Raw genomic sequence first — 22,879 nt, 5'->3', positions numbered from 1 at the left:
GATAATTGTAGTTATCAAATATATTTGACAGAAATTAATGTTTTAATAATTAGTTTTAATAAAAACATAATAGTACTCACTACAACCAGATCAATGATATTTGTATCCAGTTTGTCGGTTCCAAAGCAGGAACTGGGTACCGATTTCAAAGGAACCACTTTGCATGTCTCTATTGCTATCCAAGCAAAGAAGATATGTCAGCAATATTCCATAATAGTAAGCATTTTATGTATGTATTGTAAATGAGCGGCACTCACTCGGGTTCGTTGCCCCTTTAAGAATACGACCCAGCACAACAGAAGTGGATTTTTCAAGCGCTGACGCGCTATTTTTTTAATAAACACAAAAATCAAACAAATACAAAATCAAAATAAACACCTAACTCCTCTTGGAGCACTAACTCAACTTTCAGGAACACACTGGCTAACACGGGACAGCTAAGCTGTTTTCCCATCCTTACAAAACCACCGGTTTGACGCCACACTTACTTTTTTTTTTCCCTCTGGCTACTCGGAGACAGAGCACCTCTTCTGTTTCCTTCTACTCAGCAGCCTCGAGCAGACTGCCTGCTCTCCTTTTAAACCCCGCACCTGGCTCTAATTCAACAATAACGCCCAGGTGCGGATGATAATTAATAATAAAACAATTAAACAATTAAACTAAACAATAAAACAATTATCAAAACTGATTAACTGAAAAAGCAACACAATACAAAAAGGTGCATTTCCCTCGCAGGGAGGTTTTAACCCCCTCCCTGCTGTCTCTCACAACCAGCTATCTCACAGTATCTACATGGTGATTATACCAGTGACTGGGGTTTAATTATTTTCGTTTTATGAATTATTTTACTGTAATTCTCGGAACTAGTGGAATTAAATGTAATTAATAATTGATGTTAATTAAACAATATTGTTAATTGGCACTAATTAGAGTGAGAAACACTGAGCTAGACAGACAGAGACAGACAGACAAGGGGGTCCCCAATTACATGAGCCCCATGTTTGATACAGACAGACGAGGGGGTCCCCAATTACATGAGCCCCATGTTTGATACAGACAGACGAGGGGGTCCCCAATTACATGAGCCCCATGTTTGATACATTCCATTATAATGATTTCTTTTAAATCACAGCTATATTATATTTACTATGAGTCAAATATAAAGTATAAATTCAGTTTATACCCAGAACTGGAGAAAAAAGACATGGAGGTTCGTGATTTCAGAAGAGATGTATTATTTCATTACTTGTATTTATTTTTATTGGCTTAGCTCTTCGCACTGTTGATAGAGCAGCAACAGATCTGACAGGAAAATCCCTCCTGCTGCACCTTCCTCCATAGCCCTGTGCTGACTCATGGGTTCAAAATGTTGTTTATGTCAGAACTGACTTCCTCCAGTTTTGCTAGTTGTAATGATACAGTTTCCACCAGCTTGCGAATCTCTTGTGCTATTTCAGTTGGACTCCCTTCATAAAGTTTTTTGGCATTTAAACCAATCTGCACGGCATCCACAAAGACAAAGACTCCAGCAGCAACACCTCCGACTACTCTGCCTGCACCTTTGAGCACCGCAGGAGCAACATCATCAACCAGGCCTGCAGCAACACGGCCAGCAGAAGCACCAACAGCAGAAGCACCAGCAGCAGAAGCACCAGCAGCAGGAACACCACTCAGGTTTACACCATCAGCAACACCAGCAATAACATCAGCAACAGCATCAAGACTTACAGCAACATCAATAACAGCACCTGCAGCAGCAACAACAGCAGCATCAACCAGGCCTGCAGCAGCAGCAACAGCAGAAAGATGTGTTTTAACAATGCCTGTTAAAGCAGTGTCCTCTTTATTCCAATTACATTCTGGGAGTGCAATGTTGCACAATTTACCAAGTGCTCTGAGATTAGTTTGAATTATTTTCACTATTTCATTTACTCTGTTGTTATCTTTGCCATCACTTACACACTTTACTATTTGTGTGCCAACATTGGTGGCTCCACCAGCTACAGCAGTCACAGCCCCTGCAATGGACAGTCCAAGGGAGGCTCCAAAAGTAACAGGAGCCAGGCCTATCCCCACAATGGTCAGGACCCCCCCAACTACACCAGCAGAGCTCCCTGCAGTCCTAGCGATGGTACAGTCCCTGTCCACCTTGTCCAGCCCATCAGCAATCCCACTGAGTTCTCTGAGGAGTTCCTCAGTTTCCTGCTTCTCCTTTTCATACATATGTACAAAGCCCTTCAGTAACTCAATTCTTTTGCAGGCCTCTTCAGGGTCCATACTGCAAAGACAGGTTCAGAATCATGTTACTTTACTGTAGTGCTGCTGAGACGAACATCCAGTTATTATTCAAACAATTGATGTATCTGTACACAGAAATCAAATGTTGGTATTTGCCAGAAATGACTCATTTTAAAAACTCAGTGGTGATAGGAGCTGCAGTTTCTATCCTGGCCACTAGAGGGTCTCTGTTAGAGCTCTTCATAGATAGTGTGTATCAGAGTTGAATATGTATCTACAAGAGCTCAAGGAACAGCTGTGCTTTTACTGTATCTGTGATGAAGATGTCATTGATGACTTCACTGGTGGTGATAGAAGCTGCAGTTTCTATCCCGGCCACTAGAGGTCTCTGTGAGAGCACTAATAGATTTAATATATACCAGGGTCCATATTCACAAAACTGACTTTAGTCTAAGACCAAAAAATGGGCTTAAGTCACTTTTGCTGAGTTTGTTATGACCAAGTCTTAAGTTAGGCGAAAGGATGGTTCCTCGGTGTGTGACACCAACTGTCGAACATGGAGGAGGAAGCGTGATGGTCTGGGGCTCTTTTGCTGGATCCAGAGTCGGCGACTTGCACAGAGTAGTGGCACCCTGAACCAAAATTGCTACCACAGCATTTTGCAGCACCATGCAATACCCTCTGGTATACGCCTAGTTGGTCAGGGGTTCATCCTACAGCAAGATAATGACCCAAAACATACCTCCAGGCTATGTCAGAACTACCTTAGAAGAAAAGAACAAGACGGTAGGCTTCAAATCATGGAATGGCCAGCACAGTCTCCAGACTTAAACCCCATCGAGCTGGTTCTGGATGAACTGGACAGAAGGGTGAAAGCAAAGCAACCTACAAGTGCAACACATTTGTGGGAACTTCTGCAACAGTGTTGGGAAGAACTTTCCGAACAATATTGATTTCCATTGTAGAAAGAATGCCACGAGTGTGCTCGGCTGTTATATCTGCAAAAGGTGGCTACTTTAAGTAAAAAAAAATAGGTTAAATTTTGTTAAACAAACGATTCCATGATTTCTTTTTTATCTCCAATTGTTTATTTGTTCTATGCTTTAATTTCAGAGTACATTGAGACATTAAACTGCGTAAATTTCAATAAAAACTGGAAAAATGGAGGTGTTCTAAAACTTTTGACCGGTAGTGTGTGTGTGTGTATATATATATATATTATATATATATATATATATATATATATATATATATTGTAAAAGAACTTCATCCACTAGGGTTCGCTGGAATGGATTTTTACAGTGCTGGTGCACTATTTTTTTAATGAAGACAAAACAACACAAAATAAACACCTAGCTCTTTTGGAGCGCTAACTAAAACTTCCAGAAACACCCTGTTAACAAGGGACAGCTAAGCTGTTTCCCCGTCCTTACACAAAACACAGGTTTAATACCACACTTACTTTTTATTCACTTTGGCTACTCGGAGACAGAGCACCTCTTCTGCCTCCTTCTCCTCAGCAGCTTCAAGCAAAATGACTGCCCCCTTTAATACCCTGCACCTGGTTTTAATTTAACAATAGCTACCAGGTGCAGGGGATAATCAATAATAAAACAATTAACAAACTAAACAATAAAGCAAAACAATTAAACTAAACAAATGTGCATTCACACATGTTTTTTTTTTCCCATGCAGGGAGGATTAACCCCCTCCCTGCTGTGTTACACTTCTCCCCCTTAAGTGCGCAGTACTGATCGGCCATTCCATGGCCACATTCCCCCCCCTTTGAAGTCCGGTGCCCAGAGGAAGGGACCGTGATCCGGCGAGGATGGACCCAAACGGCTTGCCAGGGGCGACCGACACATAGGCCGGTAACCTGGACGGTGCAGCAACAGGCAGAGGTGTGAGCCACGGGACCGGTGCAGCGACATCTGAGCCTCCAGGGGGAACACAGCGGGAGGAAGGGGGAACACCAGTGACGTCACACGACCGCGTCGTGACGTCTGAGGTTTCAGGGGGAGCGAAACCAGGTGAGCAACTGTGCCTGGCGGTGCCCCGACCTGGGCACGAGGTTGAGCACAGGGAGGTCCATGCATTCCGGCAGGGTGTCAACGAGCACGAGGCAAGGGACCATACCCATCAGCGCCAGACTGCTTTGCAGGGGTGGAGGTCAGGGCAGTGGTGGAGCTGGGCACTTTAGCTCCTCTTCCTCAGACAGCTGCAGCTCCTGCAGCAGCGGCTCCTCCCCTCTGGGCTCCATAAGCGGCGGCTCCTCCCCTCTGGGCTCCGGAAGTGGCGGCTCCTCCCCGCTGGGCTCTGGCAGTGGCAGCTCTTCCCCTCTGGGCTCTGGAGCTGGAGTCAGCGGGGCACCTCTTGCTTGCTCCCACTTTTGGAGCAGCAGGTCTAGCTCCGTCGGCTCCGGATCCGGTATCCCCCACTCCTGTCTCCACTTCTTTGTCTGCTCTTTCTGAGCAGCGTTGTTACGATTGATCATTGCGATCAATTCTTTAAAATCCATTTTCTGGGTCGTAGGGGCGCCCACACTTTCTGACACCATATGTAAACGGGCCGTCACTTATTGTCGTTCGTTGCCCCTTTAAAAACAGACCCGGCACACAGAAATGGATTTTTACAGCGTGGTTGCCCTAATTTTTAATAAACAAAAAACAAAACACAAAATAAACACCTAGCTCTTTTGGAGCACTAACTAAAACTTCCAGGAACACCCTGTCTAACACGGGACAGCTAAGCTGTTTCCCCGTCCTTACACAAAACACACAAAACACAGGTTTAATACCACACTTACTTTTTATTCACTTTGGCTACTCGGAGACAGAGCACCTCTTCTGCCTCCTTCTCCTCAGCAGCTTCTAGCAAAATGACTGCCCTCCTTTAATACCCTGCACCTGGTTTTAATTTAACAATAGCTACCAGGTGCAGGGGATAATTAATAATAAAACAATTAACAAACTAAATTAAACAATAAAGCAAAACAATTAAACTAAACAAATGTGCATTCACACATGTTTTTTTTTTTCCATGCAGGGAGGATTAACCCCCTCCCAGCTGTGTTACAATATATATATATACTGTATATAATGACGTTCTTGGATTTTAATGAGTGGATGCAAGCACTTTTATAAACAGGATATAGTTTCCGGTAATGGAGTAGCCAGGCAAAGGGGAAAACAAGCGAAGAAACAGTAGTAGGGCAAACGAAAAAGGGTGCAAAGCTTGTAGATTTGTTGTTTTTTTGTTTTATAACTTTGGAAAGTTTGAAATACGTATTTGCTGATCTAGTACTGAGAAAAAAAAAACTATAGATAACAAAACGAAAACTACAACGGAGCTGGTATTACTTTGTATGTTGTGGAGGCTGTGTGGTCCAGTGGTTAAAGAAAAGGCCCTCATAACCAGGAGGTCCTCAGTTCAAATCCCACCTCAGCCACTGACTCGTTGTGTGACCCTGAGTAAGTCACTTAACCTCCTTGTGCTCCATCTTTTGGGTGAGACGTAGTTGTAAGTGACTCTGCAGCTGATGCATATTTCACACACTCTAGTCTCTGTAAGTCGCCTTGGATAAAGGCTTCTGCTAAATAAACAAATATTAATAATAATATGTTTCTACCTCTGCTAATGAAGTCTTCATTCCTCTCAAGCCATCCTTTTGGTGCTGCTTGTTATAAATTAAACGTAGACTTACAGCCCTAATTATAGTTATAAGTTAATGGTATGATCTACATTGCAATAACATATTCAATACTGTAATAATAATAATAATAATAATAATAATAATAATAATAATAATAATAATAATAATAATCACCTGCAACAAAGCTGGAATTGCATTGCTTCTGTTTTAAGTCCAAATTGACAACTTATGACCAGTCTTAAACGTCAGTTCTCTTTGTGAATACGTCCCCAGTATTAATTAAATTCACCACTTCAGTTTCCAGAAAGAAAATAATAATCAAATAATTATTTTGTATTTCCAAGAAGACAAAACAATTACTTATGACTACACACCAGTCTTAATACTGTTTCAATTCACTTAAAACACAAACTGAATCTTTTACATTGCTAAATCCACATATATCAATAAAAGTTCAGTATGGTTACGCTTTTGCAGACTTCACATCAAGTGTTGAGAATCCAGGAACGTCTGAGGTGATGTCACTGAGTTGGCAGGGTAAAGGCGAATCAAGGTGATTTACTGCAGCTCCTCTAATAATGCTCTTCTCCCTCACATTGAAAACCCGGGTGGCTGTCCTGAATGTTTGAAAGTGGAGCACAACACTTGCCAGGTGAAGGCTGATCACTTCAGTCCACCTCCACTCTTGACAGGCACAGAATCACACTCTCTCTCATAGAAATACTTGCTAGCTGTATTTGACTCACAGTGTATACTGCTAGTTCAGGCCAAACGCATTTCTTTTATCCAGAATATAAGCTTTATTTCTGCTAACAAAACTCAGTTCCGATTCTGGATTTAAATTCAAATACAGTGCATTAACAACTATTTACTTTTTCAAAAGCTGCAGTTTCAGTTCAAAATTAATGAGATTTAGTGTGCTACAAAAATAAATATTATTGCGTTCAAATGCGTTTTTTCTTTACTTTCACTTTTTATCACAAAGCTTCTTTCTGACAATAACTCACTGTGCTGGTAAAACTTAGGCTATCTTCAGGTTTTTAGTTTTGTCCAGGAACTCTGTCTTCTGTAGAAAAACAACTGTAGTCCTTTTAGTTCTAGTCTGCCTCTCCATTAACCTAGCATCACTTGGTCCTTGTTAAAGCCTCGGACACACATGAGCATAACGGCACCACTAGCAGGGAGTGGCAAAATGCCGCACATATCGCTCACTTTTATCTGTCTTCTTCTCATACATTTAGTCTGTAAAATAAAATCATTTGTGACACGTTTAATATCTAGGTACGTGTATATAGTAAAATAAAAGTGTTCTATTCCTAAACAGCAGTGTTGATACGTCATTAGGCAGAACACTGGTGTTTAGGCATTTGGAATTCTACAGAACTTTTAAACGTCATGGGTTTAATCTGTGCCATATTTGTTAGTTTATTTGTTATAGTTTATAGTTTAATGTTGTTTTTTCCCCTATTTTCGGTTCTATTATTTCACGTGCACAACATTTTACCCAAATGCAGGAAGGCCACACACCTGCTTTTACTGATTGCTTCCTAACACTCTTATCTACTGTACTTTCTGTGTTTCAACAATATTTCTGTTTTCTTGGATTCTTTCAAGTCGTTTTTTTTCTTTATAATGTGCACTACTTGCATTTGACTTGGTAATTGTATATTCTGAAATACAAGTATTTTCATTTGTATTTAAAATCATGGAAAAGCTTCGAACAATTTCAATTTCAAATGCATTGAAATACTTTTCTATAATATTGTGCATAAAAATGAGAAAAACAATCCAAACTAAAGGACTCCACTTTACACAACTTCATGTTTATTAATAAACATTACAATCAAAATAAGTAAAAATAATACTGTGTAATGCACACACACACATTATATTTACTTATGTCACTTTTCCACAAACCTGGTTGTGTGAACCCACTGTGTTCAAACTGAGATCTCAATTATTACATTCACCCCCCAATTGAACTAATGATTAGTTACTTCATTAGTTACTTGTACTACCTTACCTGAGTTAACATTAGGTAGTCCAAGATTAGTGCTAATTGGGGCTTGTGTAATTAGCAATTTAAAAGCTAAAAATCATTTAAAAGCTCTGATTAGACAATTAGTTCAATTGAGGGTTCAATGAAGTAATTCAGAGCTCAGGTGGATCAAAAACAAGCAGACAGTGGGATCCCAGGACCAAGATTGAGAAACACTGTTTTATGTAACATGCTTCTGATATCGGTACATACCTGGAAATTATTATTAACTACGTGACTACTGTGTTTATGTTGCCATTATATAAAACTACTCTATTCTATGTCACCTTGGTAAAGGCCTGTGCCAAATTCATGATAATAAATTGCTCATTTAACAAATGTTGTATGCCAAAGTATTTGAAATGCATTTAGCATTTGTGACATATTTGTATTTGTATTTGCAGCAGTGTGGAGTAGTGGTTAGGGCTCTGGACCTTTGAATGGAGGTTTGTGGGTTCAATCCCAGGTGGAGGACACTGTTGCTGTACCCTTGAGCAAAGTAGTTTACCTAGATTGCTTAAGTAAAAATCCTACAGTATAAATGGGTAATTGTATGTAAAAATATTGTGATATCTTGTAACAATTGTAAGTCACCCTGGATAAGAACCAAAACAACGAAAACAATTACATCCCAACCATCAGGACCAACATATCCAAACACAAAGGCAACAAGAGCAGCTTCTATCAGAGGCAAAAAGACTTCAGGAGTGTGAAAGCTACCTTAAAAACCAAGAGTCAAAGAGACTTTAGGAGCGCGAAAGATACCATAAAAACTTAGAGGCAAAGCGACTTCAACAGCGTGAACGTTACCAACAAAACGCAGCGGCAAAGCGACTTTGGGATCGTGAAACCTACAAACACCACGCAGAACCAAAAAGAAACAGTGAAAAGACAAAGCATGCTGCAAATCCTGCTTTACAAACAACTGCAAAGAAAAGACAATACCATCAGAACCCAAACAAAAAAAAAACACTGTGTACAAACCATATTATTCTGACAAATATATCCTTGTAAGAGCTCAAAGAAGACACAACTACAACATTTGCTACAAAGTGAAACAATTAGTAAACACATACAAAAAGAAAAACATTTTAAGACACCAACACCAAAAACAACATCACAGGACTTGTGAAAAACTTAAAAGGAGGGAGTCATGCTTCAAACCTCATAGGACACTGTTTATTGTAGAGATCCCACCGAGATCTTGACAATCGAAGGTATCTCTTTATCCCCTACAGTTTTATTAGTAGGTCCCTTAATTTATTGCTTTTAAGAATATATTAACTGCCTACATTAGTACCCACAGCAACCAAAATAATAACATCTTTACACTCACAACTCTGTCAAAAAGTCCCTTTATACCACTATCTTACTTTCAAATCTTTTCTCATTAGTGTTATTTTACATGACTTATTACCCTTGTGGCTTGCCTGTCTGTCTATTTACCATACACATTCTCAAATATCTTTCCCTCGCTTTATTCATTATTTGTTGAAGTAAAAATCTCTCTATAACAAAAACATTGTCAATGTAAAACAACAAGTTAGAAAAACGCAACAGTCGTTTAAAGGGGTGATATCAAACACAAAAGTCCAAGTTAGGAGAAGCAATTAGGCCAATCTTGTCAAGCATCAAGCAAATAGGCACAATTGGAAATGTGCTGGGACCCAAGATTCACACAATTCTTGCTTCTAAACTTGATCGCTTCACTCCACTTTATTGCTCCACTTGAAATGCTCTTTGTATGACTTGAAGTGACTGAGACACACACACACACTGAGACACATACACAAACCTAGACCGTGTGTTGCAGTGTGTGTGTTTCTCAGTGTGTGTGGGTCTTAGTGTGTGTGTGTGTGCGTCTCAGTGTGTGTGAGTGTGTCTGAGTGTGTGTGTGTGTCTCAGTGTGTGTGTGTGTGTGTCTCAGTCACTTCAAGTCATACAAAGAGCATTTCAAGTGGAGCGAAGCGATCAAAAAAAGGCGCCAAGTTAGAAGCAAGAATTGTGTGAATCTTGGGCCCCAGCACCTTTCTAATTGTGCCTATTTGCTTGATGCTTGATGCTTGAAAAGATTCATCCCTTTAAATGGCTGTTGTGTTTTTTAACATTGTTTTTGTTATAGATTTTATATACCTATCCTTAGGTAAATAAAAGGCAAATATTTCTGAGTTGTGTTCTGATATGGGAACTTACAACGTTAGATCCTGATAAACAAATATCTGGAGATGGACATTGTCATTCACTCTGGGTTCAAGCAGTAAAAGTTGAAGAATTATATACATTTTTTGGGTTGTTGTACAACGGTGAGCGGTCTTTCTTTTTTTTTTTATCTGCGCTCCACAACTTTGATGTGTGTCCACAATATTAATGTTCTCTTTTTTAAAAGAAATAGACAAAATGTTCTATTTTTTTTTTATCACACCTCACACTTTCTATCAACACACCTAATCTACCATCATTGCAATTTCTTTCTTTCTTTCTCTCAGTCTGCTACCCACCCTTCTCGAAAATGCTATATTCCAATTGGCTAGCAGTTATGCGATTAAGGAATTCAATTGGTTGGCGGAGCTGTCAATTAAATTAGAACTTTCTAGATCTCATAAAGTAAAAGTACCGTATTTGTAGATTACGCAGTATCCTCCATACTTGCATCTACTCATTAAAAACCAAAAACATCTTTCTTAAAGGGATACACATCTAAAAGCAAATAGAAAGATAGACAGTTAAATCCCAGTGAAGAAGCAAAATTATTAAAATTATCAATCTGTCCCTCAGGCAAAGGCTTTCCCTTGAGTGGAAGACAGTGAAGATATCACGCGAGGACAGAAACGCTGGTCTAAGTTAAGACACCCCAGAAAATCGTTTTCGTGAAACAGACTTAAGACTCGGTCATAACAAAGTCAGCAAAATCAACTTATGCCCATTTTTTTGTCTTAGACTAAGCTCAACTTTGTGAATATGGCCCAGGAGTGTATCAGGATTGAAAATGAATACATTTTAAAAGGCTGAAGTGAAATGTTATTTTGGTCTTTGTGTAAATGATTTTGCTCACACTGTGAAATGTAAAAATGTCTTTGTCTGTTATTATTATTTCTAACTTTTGTAAATTTGAGTGCAACAGGTGTATCCTACTTTGTGTTTATGTGGGGAAATCATTGAAGATAAACTTCAGTTTTCATTTGCTTGTTCGGCTCAAAAAGGCACAAGTAATTATTAATTTAGGACAATATGTCTAGACCACTATTTAGTGTGAGTTAACGGCAATGTTGATGTCAAGTTCTTATCATTTTTATAATCTGCCTAAGCTGCTTTGAGCTGGTCTGCAGAACCCTAGCTGCCAGAATCATGTGAAGTGTGACCTGGTCAGGATGGAGGTGTAGAAAATGAATGGAAATTTACATTTTCTCTTCTGGAAATCTACATTGTCAGTATTTTTAAATAAACAAACCTCTTCAGTTCCTCCGCCAGCTTCCTCATCCGTTTCTCCTTCAGCTGCCTCAGTTTCTTCTCCATCTTCTTCCATGTTGCCTTTGTCTGACTCGGTGTCTTCTCTATCTCCTCCTCCAGTGTCTTCTTGATCTCACTCAGTTTCTCTTCAATTTCTTTCCTAAGTTTACTCTTCATCTCTATCTTCCTCCACCACTTCATCTTTGTCAGTTTCTCCTCCATCTCTTTCTTCAGTTTCTCCTCTATCACTCTGAGCCAATTCTCCATCGCCCACTTCATCCGTCTCTCCTCCATTTCTCTCAGTTCCTCTTCCTGCTCATCCTCACTGCTGAGAGAATCACACACACACATCAGTAATCCTCATCATTAATAATGATGTTGCTGTTCATTAAAAACAAACTCCCCTGAGAAGATGAAGCACTCTCCCACACCCACTCCCTCAGTTACTGGTCTGGTTGAGTCTGGTTGAACTGGTCCTGCTGGTAAAGCTGCACTTCAGTCATCAGGAGTGTTTCATATTAAACTGGATCAAGCCCTTTACTGTTCCTAACTCTGCTTGGAGACAGTCCTGTTCATGTCTGTTTCCACTAAATCACTTCATCAGTCTCAGTCCTCAGATAGCTAGATTTTTCCTCTGGACAAACAGTTTCCATAATGCTGCTAAACCTCTCTATCTATTCTCAACTGTGCATATAAGAAGAGACAGGCTGGACTGTGCATATAAACTGATATAGAAGAGACAGGCTGGACTGTGCATATAAACTGATATAGAAGAGACAGGCTGGACTGTGCATATAAACTGATATAGAAGAGACAGGCTGCTGGACTGTGCATATAAACTGATATAGAAGAGACAGGCTGCTGGACTGTGCATATAAACTGATATAGAAGAGACAGGCTGGACTGTGCATATAAACTGATATAGAAGAGGCTTATAATCATCATAAAAGACATTTTGCAATTAATTAAAAATAAAGAAACATAACTTACAAGATAACGTAAAGAAACAAAGCTGCTGCAGCTAGGAATGTGACTCCACCTAGCACAAGTCTGAATGAGAATTTGACTGCATCCGTGTCTCTCAGTGTGTCTCTGAGTGCCACTGCACCTGGGTCTCTGAGTGCCAATGCTCTTCTTCCGACAGCAGCAGCACCTGCAGATGTGAGTGTCAGTATGTCTCCAACTGCACCTCCGACTGCACCTCCGACTGCACCTCCAACTGCACCTCCGTATCTGTAGGCGATTATGCCTCCGATGGCAGCAGCAACTGTGACTGTGAGTGCCAGTATGCCTCTGACTGCGCTTCCAAATATGAATCCGATTGCACCTCCGACCACAGCAGCACATGCAACTGTGACTGTGAGTGTCAGTATGCCTCTGACTGCACCTTCGACTGCCCCTCTGACTGAGTGTCCGACTGCTCTTCCGAATGCGCCTCCAACTGTGCCTCCGACTGTGCCTCCGAATCTGTGTCCGATTGCGCCTCCGACCGCAGCAGCACTTGCAGCTATGACTGTGAGTGTCAGTATGCCTCCGACTGCACCTCCGAATATGAATCCGATTGCACCTCCGACCACAGAAGCACCTGCAACTGTGACTGTGAGAGTCAGTATGCCTCTGACTGCACCTCCGACTGCCCCTCCGATTATGAATCCGATAAAGCCCCAGACAACGCTAGCACCAGCAGCTGTGAATGCGAGTGTCATTATGCCTCCAACTGCACCTCCGACTGCGCCTCCGACCGTGGTAGAATCCGTCACTGTGTGTGTCAGTATGCATCCAACTATGCCTCCGACTGCGCCTCCAAGTATGCCTGTTAAACTGCAACTGATGGTCATGTCTGCACCAATCAATCCAAATCCACCTCCGATTGTACATCCGTGTGCAGCTGCGACTGCACCAGCAAGTGCACCTCCGATTCTGAAAGCAAGCAAAACTGCGACTGCGGGCCCACCTACAAGAAGTGCACTGGAGGGGAAACAGATGTCACAGGTGTTAGATTGCCAAACATTTCTCTGGACAGAAGTATATACTGTACTGTATATAAGTTCAGCAGAGATGAGTTTACCTGACAAGATCACGCCTCACTTGAGTCTCGTCCAAGTCTATTTTGTAGATCACTTTTTCCTGGCAGCAGGATTTCTCCTCTGGAACACAATTTCAATCAGTCCATTATTAAAGAGCACAGAGTTTCACATTTCAGCATCATTTCATTTGTATACATTCCCTTCTAGTTTCATAGTGTTTGCAATCATTCAGAGCGCTTCTTTTATACTCCCAAAACTCCAATAAGTATTTTTGTTCTCAGTGTGAGAAGTTTCCTACCAAACCAGTTTCATTCTTATTTGCTGTCTAGCACAGTAGGTCTATAGCAGGGATGAGCAACTGTAGGTATTTTGAAGTTCTTATTTGTGTGAGTGTTGTCAAAAAGAAAAGACAAAGCGGAGTTCATCGTACTGAATCGTGATATTTTATTTAAAATACACATGCCTGATTACATACCTCTTCCCATGGAAGAAGGATCACACCCAGTATGGCAGTCAAGTGTTTACTGACTTTCTATTCTAACATAATGAATATATACAGTGCCTATAGTAAGTATTCACCCCCCTTGGACGCTTTCACAGTTTGTTGTGTTACAACCTGAAATCTTGATGTATTTAAATTGGATTTGTTTTCCTTTGATTTACACAACTTACTCAACACTTTCAAAGTGTGAGAAACTGTGTGTGTGGGGGGGGTGAAAAAACAATTAAAAATAAAAAGCTGAAAAGTCTTCATTAGATAAGTATTCACCCCCTTTGCTATGACACTCCTAAATAAGTTCAGGTGCAAGCAATTGCCTTCAGAATTCACACAATAAGTTAAATGGAGTCCATCTGTGTGCAATAAAAGTGGTTCACATGATTTCAGATTAAATACACCTGTCTCAGTTGGGTAGTGCATTCAAAGCAAAGATACTACCATCTAGACCAGGGGTGTCAAACTCAGTTCCTGGAGGGCCGCAGTGTCTTCTGGCTTTCGTTCCACCCAAGCTCTCAATTACTTAATTGGTCTAATTATTTGATTAACTGGACACATCTAACACTTCTCTTCAGGCCTCAAAATGTTTCATAGGTAGTGCACCTTGAATCAAGTGCATTTTTAAAACCATCAACTGTAAAAGACCTTGAAAAATATGAAATATGTCAAATTCAACAAATAATTATATCAATTACGTTAAATGAGAGCTTAAGCTGGAATGAAAACCAGAAGACCCTGCGGCTGTCGAGGCACCCCTAATGAAGACCAAGGAGCTTTCAAAACAAGTCCGGGATAAAGTTGTGGAAAGGCACAGATCAGGGGAGGGGTATAAAAAGATTTCAGGCACTGAATATCCCTTGGAGCACAGTCAAGTCAATCATTAAGTGGAAGGTATACGGCACCACCCAGAATCTGCTTAGAGCAGGTCGTCCTCCCAAACTGAGCAGCCAGGTATGAAGGGCAGAGAAGCTAGCAAGAGGCCAGTGACAACTCTGAAAAACCTACAGCGTTCCATGGCTGAGATGGAAGAAACTGTCCATATGACAACAATAGTTCAGGTACTCCACAAACTGGCCTTTAATGGAAGAGTGGCAAGAAGGAAGCCATTTCTGGAAAAAGCCCATGTAAAATACTGATTGGAATTTGCAAAAAGTCATGTGGGAGATTCAGAAAAGATGTGGCAAAAGATTTTGTGGTCCGATGAAACAAAAATTGAACTAATTGGCCTAAATGCAAAGCATTATTTCGCACAAACCCAACACAGCACATCACCCAGGTAACACCAGCCCTACTGTGAAGCATGGTGGTGGCAGCATCATGCTATGGGGATGCTTTTCATTAGCAGGGACAGAGAAGCTTGTCAGGGTAGAGGGCAAAATGGATGGAGCTAAATACAGGCAAATCCTTGAGGAAAACCTGTCTGCAAAAGACCTAAGACTGGGATGGAGATTCACCTTTCAGCAGGACAATGACCCCAAGCACACAGCCAAAGCGACACTGGAGTGGCTTAAAAACAAGAAAGTGAATGTCCTAGCGTGGCCCAATCAAAGCATGGACTTGAATCCGATTGAGAATCTGTGGCAAGACTAGAAGATTGCTGTCCACCAACAATCCCCATCCAACTTGACAGAGCTTGAAAAATTTTGCCAAGAAGAATGGGCGAATATTGCACGATCCAGATGTGCAAACCTGGTAGAGACTTACCCCAAAAGACTCACAGCTGTAATTGCTGCCAAAGGTGGTTCTACCAAGTATTGACTCAGGGAGGTGAATACTTATCTAACCAAGACATTTCAGTTTATTCTTTTTTCATTAACTGTTGTTTCACAATAAAAATGCTCTTGCCTTTTCAAAGTGTTGAGTAGGTTGTTCAAATCAAAGGAAAAAAATCCCATTTGAATGCATCAGGATTTCAGGTTGTAACACGACAAACTGTGAAAACATCCAAGGGGGGTGAATACTTGCTTTAGGCACTGTATAGCCCTCAATTCAGCAATACCTAATTTCTTTGTCTGCTAAATATGGTTATACATTCTTGTGGAAAAGTGTCCACCCCTGTTCATATTTATGTGTTCTGTGTTAATGTTGGTGTATAAATATTGCTGCACGGGATATAAATGGGTCTGTGTAGCAAGAGTGATCTATATAGTTGTATTTAGGCACGAGGATTGCACTTCATTTCACATGCATTTAAAGTATGTAATAGTATGTGAGCACGGGGTTGCACAAATTAGTTCACATGCTGAGTACTGTGTGCTTCTTCCAGGTCTGACGTCACCACTGCATGGTTATGTAACAAATAGTTGGGTTACTTCCAAGGTATAAGGATAATTGGAGGAAATGGAACAACACTTTAATTAATTCAATTGCTTTAAAAAACAGCAAAGAAAGTTAGACACAAGGGGAATATTTTAACAATCAGAACTGATTAACGCGCTGTCATTAACCTGTTCTGGCCCAGAACCCTCTTTTTATCACCAAAAAGCTCCCGGAACACTGGGTTCCAAAGTTTTTTTTTCTGAGTATGAAAATGATACACATAATACAACTAAATGGGAAAAACATAACAGTGCTGAAATAAAACACCAAACCAACCTTTAACTGCCCATTCCATACAATAAACAGCTTGATTAATAAAGCTGCCCAGAAGCTGCACAGGGGACGAAAAAAAGATACAGTTGACACATAATACAGTGTGTAAACTTACAAAAACTGTCAGAATTGTTAACCGACCTTTAATTGCCCATTCCCTGGATGCAATGGGTTAATATGAATTGATCTACTGCAAAATTCAAGAATGGGTATTCAGCCGAGGGGGTTTGTTCATTTTTCCTGTCTAGTACACTTTACACACTACACTTTTCAGCCTTGATAGAAACACCTGCAAAGAGGCAGTGATCACTACTTTAATAATGTACTGGATCGGAACACTACAAATGCCTACAAATTCAAGGATGACGGAGTGTAACACTTGGCGATTTGAGGTGCCACGTAAACCTACAATTTTACCATTTATTTATTCTCACCAACTTGCTACTAGGACATACTGGAAAATTCCACTACACCCTATATATCAAGGGAAAAATAAATTGAATTTATTATATTAACTAAAGGAAACCAAAAACAAAGGAAACAAAAAATAATTAAAAACACCAAAGAACTACCTCCTCTGTATTTATTCGCTTTTATATCAGGAAAAATAGCTCAGGGGTTTGAACAGCAATAAAGGATAGCATTCCACAAATTAACAAGAGTCCATTCTGCAATTGCATAGTATTAGTATTTAAATAGACATTTCACACCATTGGTAAGAGCGCCAACTATTGCACACCCTTAAGTAAATATTGCACATTCAGGCACATTAGCACTTGTTCAGAGGTAGTAGTTAAATATATATTGCACACAAATCAATAGCAGCACCTTCAATTAACTTACACCCATCAAAAAAAAGTATAGCATGCAATTAATAAGCACACATTCCAATAAATCTTGCACCCATTTAATAAACACATTTGTTAATTAGCACAAATTTAAATAAATATTGCACACGATTACTAGCAGCACCTTCAGTTAATAAGCACATTTGTTAATCAATTTGCACACATTTATATAAATATTGCACAGGACTACTTTGGAATTCATATTAGCAAACCCTTAGAAAAATGAAAACACATCTATTAATCTATATGGTTTATAATTAGTTTAAAATGTACCTAACTACAGCTACCTAAATTATCCTACATTAGAGCAACTAACGGGTCAAGGGCCCAGTAACTAAGTGTATATATATATATATATATATATATATATATATATATATATATATATATATAGATATATATTGTGATGAATTGACCCCACTCAGGTTCGTTGCCCCTTTACAAATTGACCCAGACACAGAAAATTGGGGGTTCAGCGCTTCCGCACACTTTTAATAATACACACAATAAACAAAATACAGAACAAAAACAAACACCTAGCTCCTTCGGAGCGCTAACTAAGACTCAGGAACACCCTGACTATCAAATGGGACGGCTAAGCCGTTTCCCCACAACACAATACACATGATTGACACGGCACTTACTTCAGGATTACTGCTCGGAGACAGAGCACACCATCTGCCTCCTTCTACTCAGCAGCAATGAGCAGACTAGCTGCCTCTCTTAAATACCCTGCACCTGGTCCTAATTTAACAATAATTACCAGGTGCAGGGGATAATTAACAATTAAACAATCAAACAAATGTGCAGTCTCACATGTTTCTTTTATGCAGGGAGGATTAACCCCCTCCCTGCTGTGTTACACTTCCCCCCCCTTAAGTGCACAGCACTGATCGGCCATTCCAAGGCCACATTTCCCCCCCCCCCCCCCCCTTTGAAGTCCGGTGTCCAGCGGAAGGGACCGCGATCCGGCGAGTAGGGACCCAAACGGCTTGCCAGGGGCGACCGACGCATAGGCCGGTAACCTGGACGGTGCAGCGACAGGCAGAGGTGCGAGCCACGGGACCGGCGCAGCGACATCTGAGAGTCCAGGGGGAACATAGCGGGAGGAAGGGGGAACGCCAGTGATGTCACACGACCGCGTCGTGACGTCTGAGGTTTCAGGGGGAGTGTAGCAAGGGACCAGGTGAGGAACTGTGCCTGGCGGTGCCCTGACCTGGGCACGAGGTCGAGCACAGGGAGGTCCACGCAATCCGGCAGGGTGTCAACAAGCACGGGGCAAGGGACCGTGCCCGGCAGCACCGGACTTGTTTCCAGGGGTGGTGGTCGGGGCTGTGGTGGAGGCGACTCCCTCACCTCCTCTGGTTCCCGAGACGGCAGCTCCAGCCCCTCTGGCTCTTGGGTTGGTTGCTCCACCCCTTCTGGCTCTTGGGTTGGCAGCTCCACCCCTTCTGGCTCTCGGGACAGCTCCAGCCCTTCTGGCTCTTGGGACAACAGCTCCACCCTCTCTGGCTCTTGGGACAGCTGCTCTACCTCCCATTTCTGGAGCAGCAGGTCCAGCTCTGTAGGCTCCGGTTCCGGTAGCACTAGCTCCAGTCTCCATGTCTTATTCTCCTCCACTTGAGCAGCGGCGTTTCTCTTGATTTTCTCAATTAGTTCTTGAAAATCCTTTTTTTTTTTATTATTATTTACTGGGTCGTAGGGGCGCCCACAGCTTCTGACACCACGTTGTGATGAATTGACCCCACTCAGGTTCGTTGCCCCTTTACAAATTGACCCAGACACAGAAAATTGGGGGTTCAGCGCTTACACGCACTTTTAATAATACACACAATAAACAAAATACAGAACAAAAACAAACACCTAACTCCTTCGGAGCGCTAACTAAGACTCAGGAACACCCTGACTATCAAATGGGACGGCTAAGCCGTTTCCCCACAACACAAAACACAGGATTGACACGGCACTTACTTCAGGATTACTGCTCGGAGACAGAGCACACCATCTGCCTCCTTCTACTCAGCAGCAATGAGCAGACTAGCTGCCTCTCTTAAATACCCTGCACCTGGTCCTAATTTAACAATAATTACCAGGTGCAGGGGATAATTAACAATTAAACAATCAAACAAATGTGCATTCTCACATGTTTCTTTTATGCAGGGAGGATTAACCCCCTCCCTGCTGTGCTACAATATATATATATATATATATATATATATATATATATATATATATTGTGAGACAGCAGAGGGGGGTTAAAACCTGCACCTGGCTATCACCTGCACCTGGCTATGATTATTATCACCTGCACCTGGCTATGATTGTAAATTAGCGCCAGGTGCAAGGTTTATAAGGAGAGCAGTCAGTCTGCTCTGGGCTGCTGAGTAGGAGGCAGGAAGAGGTACTCTGCTTCCCAGCAGTCGTAAGGTAAAATGTGATGTGTTGTGTTGTGTTGTGTTGTGTTGTGTTGTGTTGTGTTGTGTTGTGTTGTGTTGTGTTGTGTTGTGTTGTGTTGTGTTGTTTATTGTTTAGTGGGGAAACAGCTTAGCTGTCCCACTGGTAGTCAGGGTGTTCCTGTGTGTTAGTTAGTGCTCGTACAGAGCTAGGTGTTTGTTTTGTATTTTTGTTTATTTTGGTGTTTATTAAAAATAGCGCACCAGCGCTTTAAAATCCATTCCAGTGTGTTGGGTCGTGTTTTAAAGGGGCTAGAACGGCGAAGACGGTCGATTCGTTTACAATATATATATAAACAAAACCATAGAGCACATAGGACATTGCAATGTACTGACAACAAGGCAAATGTATGTATGCTTCAAATCAAGTTAGCGTTCCTTGAGCTATCTTCCCCAACATCACATAACAGAAAAGAGAGGAGAAACAAAATAAAGTGTCTTTGCCAGGCGGTGAGGAGTACATTTAATATTTCTTCTGCCAAGTAAAAAGAAAAAAACGTCCTGAACTATACCAGAATCTGTCCTTATTTTGGCCAAAACAATAACACACTCCTGCAACCCGGGACACCGCAGTAACCACCCAGATAAGTCCCCACACCTTCCAAGACAGCAGTACAGTCCCGAGATAACAGCACACAGTCCAGGATTAATCGCACATGGTTAGTTGCCCAACACAACAAAACACAGCAATAAAAGTAGCTTTTCAGAGTCAAACCCGCTTGAAGCTTGCCAGTCCGGTTCGCCTGGATGCCCTCAACTCCGACACCAACACAGCAGCAACAGCAATCCAGTCACTCGAATCATCAGTTCACATTTCCTCTTGGGGGTAAACAAAAAAACTACGGCAACTCATACACCCAGATTTTTAACCTCTGCACTGAAAATAAATCCTCCGACCACATCACTTCCTTCTAGTTTTCCAGAGGACTACAGGACCACAAATACTTAAAGCGACAGTAAGGATTTACACAACCCGGTAAAATAGGGCACAGCACTACTGCCTCCCCCCATTAAAAAAACTCAACCATGGCTGAGGCTACTATTACACCCTAAAAACCGGGAACATCCTCCTCCTCACTCTCATCCTGGAACAGTTCAAGCACATGTCATTTTTCTGAATCTTCCTGTTCCTGAGCGGAAGGATAATAGGCTTTAATATTATAGTCGTGTATAGTATGTACATTTTGTCCACTTTCTTCACAAACTACCAGATAATTTATAGGCCCTCTCTGTTGTACGACCCTATAGGGTCCTTTCCAACGGGGGGCAAATTTAACTGTACATCCTTGTGACGCTTTTGATAATGCATGATTCCTCATCCACACTCTATCCTGAGGGAGGTACTGGGTATCTCTATGCTGTTTATCATAATTTCTTGCCTTGTGACATCTGGATTTGGCTACATGATCTGTCACATGTTGTTTCAGCTGGGACATCTTCTTCAGGACAGTATAAGCAGATTGATGTTCACTGAACTGTTCTAGACTGCACTCTTTAATAACTTATATATTTATATTCTATCCATTTGAAAAGCAACACAAAATGAAAACAATAAAGCAGGAACATTATGTAGTTATATGTGCCTGTAACAGGGAGATCTGTGCTGACTCTTCTGGTATATTCATAGTGCTGCAGGAAGAGGGCAGCAGCTGTTCAATATCCATCTGTTGGTCATGGCAATGACATGGAGAGGTGGGAGAGAGGGTGTGTGGGCTTTCCCTCTCTCGGAGTGGCTAAGAGGCGGGTCTCGGGGGAATTGCTGGCCCTATAAAATAACATTCTGATTTTCCCTCAACTCTGCCCTTCTAAGACGTACTGAGCATGCGGAAGCTCTGATCCAGGACCAAGAACGGTCTGGAGAAAGAAAAACCTGGGAAAGAAATCCCAAAAGAAAATAAAACAAAAGAAAATTAGTGGGCAGACCCCAGAAGTGTTTCTACAGCAGGCTGAGGGAGCAGCGAGTGTAGGACGGAGACCCAGGCCATGCGGGTAGCGATGGTCGGGGAAACGCTGCCGAGTGCAGCACTTTTTATTTGTAGTTTGATTACTGTGTTTTATTTTCCTTTTTTCTTTCGCCTGTTGTTTTTTTTTCTTTTGAGCACCTGTGAGTGCGCCCGCACTTGATCTTTGTACCACCTCTGGTATTGCTGTGGTTCGGTCTACCATCATTGGTAGACAGACTACGCCCAACAGCGCCCTCTGTAGGCTAAAACATGGAATCACCCACTATCAATAAAACTGGGCACCTGTGCGGTGTTTCAAGTTCACCTTTCTGTCTCCCCTGTGTCAGTGAATTACCCATCACCCTTCCACAGTGCCTTATAATGGAATTGAACATAATGTAGCCTGTTCACTAAGTATTATTATTATTATTATTATTATTATTATTATTATTATTATTATTATTAATTAATTAATTTATTTCTTAGCAGACACCCATATCCATGGCAACTTACAATTGTTACAAAATATCACATTAGAGATAAGAGCAGTTCTAAATACAATAAAGTTAGCATAAAAAGGAGCCAATTCAAATAAGAAGAAATACAGTAAATAATTACGTTTGAGAGCGATTTTGATTAAAAGCAGTTAACCATACAGTAAAAAGATTTGCTTATAAGAGTAAATTCCATTAAGAGCAAGTAGTTAGTGCAATAAATGGATAAGAATGATTAAAATCAGAGCAATTACAAAAACCATGAATACGGGAGTTAAATCAAGTATAGATACAGGAAATAGTTAGAATTGAGAGCAGTAGCAGAATACAGCAAACCAAACCTGGAGCTTACATTCACAGAGACTTGTTATGCATTCAGTTTGTTTCGTTTTTGTTTTGTTTGTTTGTTTAACAAAGAAACTAAGTCAACTTTCCTCTTCCTTTCTGAACCCACAGACCCACAATCACATCTTTTAATCAGCTACAGATCAAAGGGAACTGCCCATCTGCAGTACTATACACATTACAATTCATTATTATAGAGTTTTAAAAAGAACATTACAAAGTTTAGGTTGCTTAAACCCAACATATTTCTAACCTGTACTTTGAAAGCAGGAGCTGGAAACAGGAGGGTGTCAGTGCAGTCTGTGT

General features: G+C 41.1%; 1 protein-coding gene across 1 annotated transcript; it reads right to left on the bottom strand.

Moving 5' to 3' along the window:
- Positions 1 to 303: 303 nt before the first annotated feature.
- On the bottom strand, positions 304 to 22,879 carry LOC131702956 (uncharacterized). Its single transcript, XM_059005760.1, has 6 exons — positions 22,827 to 22,879; positions 16,494 to 16,548; positions 13,444 to 13,522; positions 12,366 to 13,343; positions 11,377 to 11,703; positions 304 to 2,278 (listed from the first exon to the last, which is right to left on the bottom strand). The coding sequence occupies exons 2-6, from the start codon at positions 16,510 to 16,512 to the stop codon at positions 1,354 to 1,356; spliced, it is 2,328 nt and encodes a 775-aa protein (XP_058861743.1). The 5' UTR covers positions 16,513 to 16,548; positions 22,827 to 22,879; the 3' UTR covers positions 304 to 1,353.

This window comes from Acipenser ruthenus, chromosome 32 (assembly GCF_902713425.1).
Source record: "Acipenser ruthenus chromosome 32, fAciRut3.2 maternal haplotype, whole genome shotgun sequence".
Lineage (NCBI taxonomy): Eukaryota > Metazoa > Chordata > Actinopteri > Acipenseriformes > Acipenseridae > Acipenser > Acipenser ruthenus.
Note: the sequence above shows the minus strand (reverse complement) of the source record. Positions and strands in the feature narration are given on the sequence as shown.